Source organism: Leptinotarsa decemlineata, unplaced genomic scaffold (genome assembly GCF_025532065.1).
Source record: "Leptinotarsa decemlineata unplaced genomic scaffold, Ldec_3_MD MMD2_tig00004307_RagTag_RagTag, whole genome shotgun sequence".
NCBI classification, from domain to species: Eukaryota; Metazoa; Arthropoda; class Insecta; order Coleoptera; family Chrysomelidae; genus Leptinotarsa; species Leptinotarsa decemlineata.
The window spans coordinates 21,204,237-21,210,976 of record NW_027412606.1 but is presented as its reverse complement, the minus strand read 5'-3'; the positions used below and the strand labels follow the sequence as shown (position 1 = coordinate 21,210,976).

Genomic DNA, 6,740 nt, shown 5'->3' with positions numbered 1-6,740 from the left:
TGTTAAGAGATTCTACTATTCAACGTTTTCTATTTCATAAAAAGAGTACATAAGTATTGTAGATGATAGTTTATGTAGAAAATATGAAAAACTGAGTAGAGTTATATTTTTTGTATTGTATTGTTTGAGTTTTTTGGGTTGAATTTCGAAAATTCTTTAAAATATTCAACTCAAAAATGTAATTTTATGCAATTCAAAATCCGGTGTTCAACTTTTGGTAATGACTGGTATTTGTTTACAGCTACGTTTTCTAAAACAGCAATTTGAAAACCACACTTCTGATATTTGTGAATGAAATATTTACGTTCTTTATTATTAATGAAACCACTGTATATGACTTGTTTTTAGATCTAAAACATACCTATTTGTAACTTGGATCAATATTCTGTTTGAAAAGACCGAAATCACATATCAATGTGTTCCTCTGTGTTCCTCTGAAAACCTTCAATTACAGGTGTTGGGAATTTTTGGTATTCCCATTTTACCTACACAAAACATGTATTTCCGATAATCTTTAGGTGCGGTTCTCTCAACTGTCTGATGTTTCTATTTGTTTCTTGAATATTCAAGGTAGAAATTTTTCGATGTGAATCCCCATATAGGTACGAAATTAAGTTGAGAGTTGACTGTATTGGATTTTGAATCCATCTATTCTGAATTTGTCAGATATAAACCATATTCTAATGATGCTCTTTTCACATAAATATATCAATTTTTTTAGAAAATATTATGCCCTATCGAACTATTTTCTTTCAGGACTCTATATTTTACTCTAGAGAGAAAAAATTGTTTACTTTCACCTGATCCTGTTCGTCAAATACAATTAGAAGAAATATCCTCTACCAAAAAGAGATATGCAACAAGACTTTGGGTAGAAAAAACAAAAAGGAATATTTTTCACTGTTCTAGTGACAATAATAATGAAGAAATTGTGACATCAACTGTTGAGACAAAAATACATCAATATGACAAGACCCAAGAAATTGCTCCAAGTGCACCTAACAGAGAAATCGAACAAGAATGTACATCAAATACAATAGAAAAAGTCCAGGAAAAGGATATGCTAGCTACATCTGATATAGAAAGTGAAGAGTTTATTCCACCAACACCTGGAATAGACAGCGACGAGGACTATATTCCAAATTTTGAAAGTCCGGACAGGAATTCAGACAAAGAAAATTCAATAATAATACCTAACCAGAATTTTCAACAAACATCAGAAAATACAGCAGAGGTAATTTTTTTATGAAAATTCTTGAATACAATGTGAAAACTTAATTTTCGGAACAGAAAACTGTATTTAGTTTTACCTTTCTTCTGATGATAATTCGGATTTGAATGATTGTGATATCAGAAACTTTCATAATAATATGACAGGACATATTTCTTAGTGATGATACTAAAAAACTTCTTGAAATATTCATAATAACTTAAATTTTGTTAAAGAAGGAATTTTCAAGTTTCAGCTTCTGATATTATTGATATTAGTTTCCCTTTGAAAGAACCCAAATAACTCATTACATGATGAAGACATTAAATATCCTGCCTTTCTAATAGAATTCTATATAAGAGATAAATCTTAATTTATTGTCCAGAACGGTTTCCGTCACAAGGTTTATGATGAAATTGGCCGAAATTTGATGAAAACCCAAAATCATTGATACGATATAGTGAGATTTTCATAATCAGTTCACAAAAATCGTATCACGTGTTTGACTGTTCAGCAGGCGTGTTTGATTGATTGCGTTTGAAGAAACACGTGTTACTGTTTTGTGAACTGGCAAAGTAAAATCTCACAGTGTATCAGCCGAGTATCAGTATAGTCGAGGGATTAGTTACTATTATAATATATTAATTTTCTCACTTAGCTATCCAAAGCTTGGCAGAATGCCTATGCCCGTTAGGGTATGCACAAACAAAAATAAATTTTGGTAATTATAAAAATAATAATGGGAATTATTCTACTTTGGCAAGGTTCTTGGTCTTCCACCATATTCACCATGTATAGGAATATTCAATACAAATGAAAGGCAACAACGCCTAAATAATATTGTGCTTATTGTTTCCTACCATTACTATTTTTTTTATTTTCACTACCCGAAATTTCCCAACTTTTCCAAGTCGAAGAAACAGCGAAAAGTTGGGAATTTTGTAAAATTGTCATTTCAAAATTTGTGGACTGTTCAGCATATCCCAACCTCCTTCCGGTTCTTTCCCTTTTCTTATTACCTTTTACTTTCTTTTCTCTCATTTTTATTTTTTTTATCTTTATTCATATTTTACAATTACTGTTTTCTATCTTCACGGCCCAAAATTTCCCAACTTTTTCCCAAGTCGAAAAAGCAGGGGGGGAGGTTCCCTCCCATCTCCGCCCCATGGCGACGGCCCTGGTTATTAGAGTATGTCAAGTATTAAACATTTTTTTTATTAGAAATTTTACAAACGAAATTGAGTGATTTGTGATATTCATTATTTTGAAATATCTTTACTTTCCTAACATTTGATAAAACATACTTCATTTTTATTTCATAAATCAAGTAGAAAATAATTTTAACTGTTATATTGTTCATTCATATCATATAAAAATTGGTTTCTTTGGAACTTTATGAGTGTAGTGTTGTTTTCACTAATTTATTTTGCTTTTATTACTATAAATCATTCAATTTGTGTTCATTAGCTATTTATACTAATAAATTTCATAAACTTGCTTTGTATTATTATTCAAACTATAGTTATTGTCTTATCATTGTCATCATCATCAATTAATTGAAAATGAAAATATGTTTTACTCATATCTTTTATAATTTCACATTTAACTCCATAAATATGCCTTTGTAGGTACTAGAAGCAAAAAATGTGAAAAAAAAACGAGTTTGGAACAAAAAAGATTATTGTTATTTTTGCAACACTGACGTTCTGAAATTTTCACGTCACATTTTAAGACATCATCAAATGAAGTTCAAGAAATATTATCATTCAATGTTGGTCATAGAAGAAGAAAGGAATTATTCACTAGGCTCAGAAATACGGGAAATTTTTTAAAAAGTTCTAGCAGTGAAATTATTGTTCCGGTGAGAAAACCTGCAGAGAGCGATTTGGAACAATTGACTACGGACACATATCTTCCATGTAAATTCTGCAAAGGGTTTTACAAGAGAAAGACTCTTTATAGACATATTGCAAAATGTCCTGATAATTGCGATGATAAAAAATTGAGAAGTAATGCGCAAAGTGAAGGACAATCACTTTTTTCTAAATATACTAAATATAAAAACAACGATATTTTACGAAAAGACATATTCCCAACTATGAGAGCAGATGAATTATCTTTAACAGCAAAAAAAGATATGCTAATATGTGCTGTAGCAAAAAGATATTTGAAAAGTCATCGCGATAAACACTTTCGTGCTATTGCTTCCCGCAAAATGAGACAACTGGCAGCTTTGTTGATAGAAATAAAAAAGAAAATCAAGGTTACAAATTTATTTGCAGCTTTGGATCCATTGAACTTTGATATACTTGTGGAATGTACTAAAATAATATCCAGATATAATGCGGAAACTCAATCTTATGGAGCTCCATCATTGGCATCTCATATGGGTACTGAGTTGAAAGATTGTATTGATGTCGCTTCCAACATGGCACTTAAAAAATATCGACAAGATAATAGTGATATAAATAAATTGAAGAATCTAAGAGAACTTATTGACAAAGAATGGCGTTTTGAAGTTTCTACAGAAGCAAATAATGACTTGAAACAAAAAAATTGGAATAAACCATCTCTCATTCCTCTAGCGGAAGATCTCACTACTTTGAAAAATTACACACTGAAAGAAGGTGAAAGATATAGAAATGTTTTACAGCAAAACCCACATGACAAAAAGTCCTTCAAAAATTTGTTAGAAATCACATACGTGCAATTACTCTTATTGAACAGACGAAGAATTGGTGAACTGGAAAGAATGACTGTACCATCATATATTACAAATATCAATAACCAAAGTTCTGATGAGTTCAACAGCTGTATCACTGAAAATGAAAAGGTTCTTATGAAATCTTTCAGAAGAGTTGTGATAAGAGGGAAGAGGGGAAGAGGAGTTCCAGTTTTATTTACAGATGAGATGGTCAAAAACACTGATTTATTATTAAGTCTCCGAAGTCATTTCCTTACAGAAGAAAATATCTTCCTATTTTCCAATACAAAAACCTCCAACAGCATTTGCGGGTCGAAGGCGATTTACAAACACGTGAGACTTGCTGGAGTGAAAAATGCAGCTGCTTTGACGTCAACTAGATTACGCAAACACCTTGCGACAATGTCACAGGTCATCAATTTGTCTCCACAAGATTTGGAGCAATTAGCATGTTTTATGGGACATACTTCTGAAATACATAAAGCGTACTATAGGTTGCCAAGTGATGTATACCAAATGGCAAAAGTATCTAAATTATTACTCCTCAATGAAAGGGGAGAAGCTTCCAAATATAAGGGAAAGAGTCTCGAAGAGATAAATATCGATTTAGATATAGAAGAAGACGACTCAGAAGATGATGAAAATGAAGAATCAAGCAACAAAAATGAATGTACAGAGAATATATCAACAGATACACGAAATATTGTAAGTTACATTATATTATTGCTTGATTGCTTAATTTAATATTGATTTTTTGATTAGCAGAAACAATTGGATTCATCTGACAAGGATTTTCGGGTCAAGAAGAAACGCATTCTCCAATCATGGACGGACTGCCAAAAAAAAGTTGCCCTTTCTTTCTTCAAGAATCACTTGAAAAACAAAATTCCACCGAAGAAGAAAGAATGCCTTCAGTTGGTAAACGACAACCCAGGTGTTTTCGTGAATAAGAGCTGGGAAAAGATAAAGATATTTGTTGTAAATACCTATAACAAAAATAACTAAAATTTGATTTTTAACTCATCCTGTAAACTTTTCATTTTCTTTTAATACTACTTGAAATCAATCTTTTTTTGCATAAATACTTTGAATGTGCACTTGAATATAAAATTAAAAAGTCAAACATATTTTGTTATTTATTTAGACGTACACTGTGAACTTCTTTTGTTTTTCCATATTCCCCTTTTTCATTTCTGAAAAGATAAAGTGATTATACACTATCTGTAAATATTCCACGATTATGCTAGAAATCGTACGTTATAAGGTGAAGCCCTATAAATCCATTCCTCACACAAGTTCTGAGAGTTTTCATTCGTTAACAGTAACACACATTTAAACATACACACACAAGTGGATATTAGTTGATGAGGTTAATGGCCAAATTCGATTTTTTTTTAATTCAACATCATATGAATTTGGTTTTTTTCTCAACAGTCAACATTTCAGAAGTTTTGATTTGATTATGAAAATATTACTATCAATAATCAAGTTTGAGATGTACTTTTATTCATGTAAAATTATTCATTCAATATTAATTATTCAGAGATAAAGAACTATTGTTTAGAAAAAATACGTTTCACCTTACTCATGAAAATGTATTCATTGAAAACTTTCCCAGAAGTGAATATACAAATTTTCATTATGAAGACGTCATCTACAGAACCTAGAATTTTGAAATCAACTGCCAAATTATATGTCACTTTTATTGCAACCACCTAGATGATAATAATATGAGAGCTCAAAAATGATATTTTTTATAATAAAACTCATGAAAATCTTCACAGAGTCAACCGATATAACACGTGTGACATTTCTAGTCAAATATGGCGGTATACTATGACGTCAAACAACTCGATATATAGAGAAACTAATGAAGAAGTTTTCTCAGTTTCTGAATGAAAGTCAAAAATTGTAATTTTTCACTAATCTACGAACTCTTTACTGACTTTTATTAAATGCCATTCTTTACCTCATTCATCTCAAAAATCTGAATAGGAAGTGATATTGTTTTGAACATTGACATCGAAGTGTACCACTTTTACTAAAAAACAATGATATTGCGCTGTTCATTTTTCTATAGCGATGAAAAGTGTCATTTTTAAGAAGTTATCATCTCACAATGAGACCTTTGACCATTTCACTTTTTCACTGGCATAGAAAAATGAACAGATTAGTATCTGCGACATTTTTTGTAGTATAAGAGAATCACTTTGAAGTCAAAAAATACAATTCTCCATTTAGATTTTCAAGATAAATGATGCAAAAAGTTTTGTTTAAAAAATGTTATGAAAAGTACGTTTCAAATTTTACTCGAAAACTAAGCGAACTTCGTCGTTAGTTTCATCCTACATCGAGTTTGACAATATTTGTGTAGGTATGTGACGTCATGCCATATTCGGTAGAAATGGCCACATATATGATTTCGTATGTACCCGGTATATAGACAGAGAATTCGAACCATGCTTTCAAAAACTAATTATCACGAAATCAAACTACGTTATTAATTATTGAATGAATAATTACTTTCAGATTCTCCCTCCATTTATTATTTAACTATTTGAAGGTGGATTGATTCTCCTACGTAACATGGCTGGCGGAACTACAAATAGCCATGGCGCTCCCAGGTGTGGCTCAGAGAGTTAGTAACATACCCTGCTCAGAAGAAGCTAATGTATATCTATAGTAGTCAATGCCAAAGACATAAAAACAACAGCAAAATTTTTGTTATAATTTCAGAGACATAAGGCTTATTTTATTCTTTGAGAAACAGTTTTGAGGATGGAATTAAACATTTTCAAAAATCAGTGTAAAAGTCGAAAGAGATTG

General features: G+C 30.9%; 1 protein-coding gene across 2 annotated transcripts; it reads left to right on the top strand.

Moving 5' to 3' along the window:
* The first annotated feature begins 781 nt into the window (after positions 1-781).
* On the top strand, positions 782-5,717 carry LOC141484002 (uncharacterized). 2 transcript variants are annotated; one of them, XM_074179143.1, is made up of 3 exons: positions 782-1,234; positions 2,839-4,619; positions 4,680-5,717. In XM_074179143.1, exons 2-3 carry the CDS (start codon positions 3,309-3,311, stop codon positions 4,917-4,919), a joined length of 1,551 nt encoding a protein of 516 aa, XP_074035244.1. In that variant the 5' UTR covers positions 782-1,234; positions 2,839-3,308; the 3' UTR covers positions 4,920-5,717. The 2 variants fall into 2 exon arrangements, with proteins under 2 accessions (XP_074035244.1, XP_074035243.1); XM_074179142.1 differs by having other exon boundaries at positions 4,677-5,717.
* Positions 5,718-6,740: the final 1,023 nt, after the last annotated feature.

Coding starts and splice junctions, on each gene's coding strand:
- LOC141484002 (XM_074179142.1), top strand. CDS start 3,309: ATGAGAGCAGATGAATTATCTTTAACAGCAAAAAAAGATATGCTAATA. Junction 4,620..4,676: donor CAACAGATACACGAAATATT/GTAAGTTACATT, acceptor TTTTTTGATTAG/CAGAAACAATTGGATTCATC.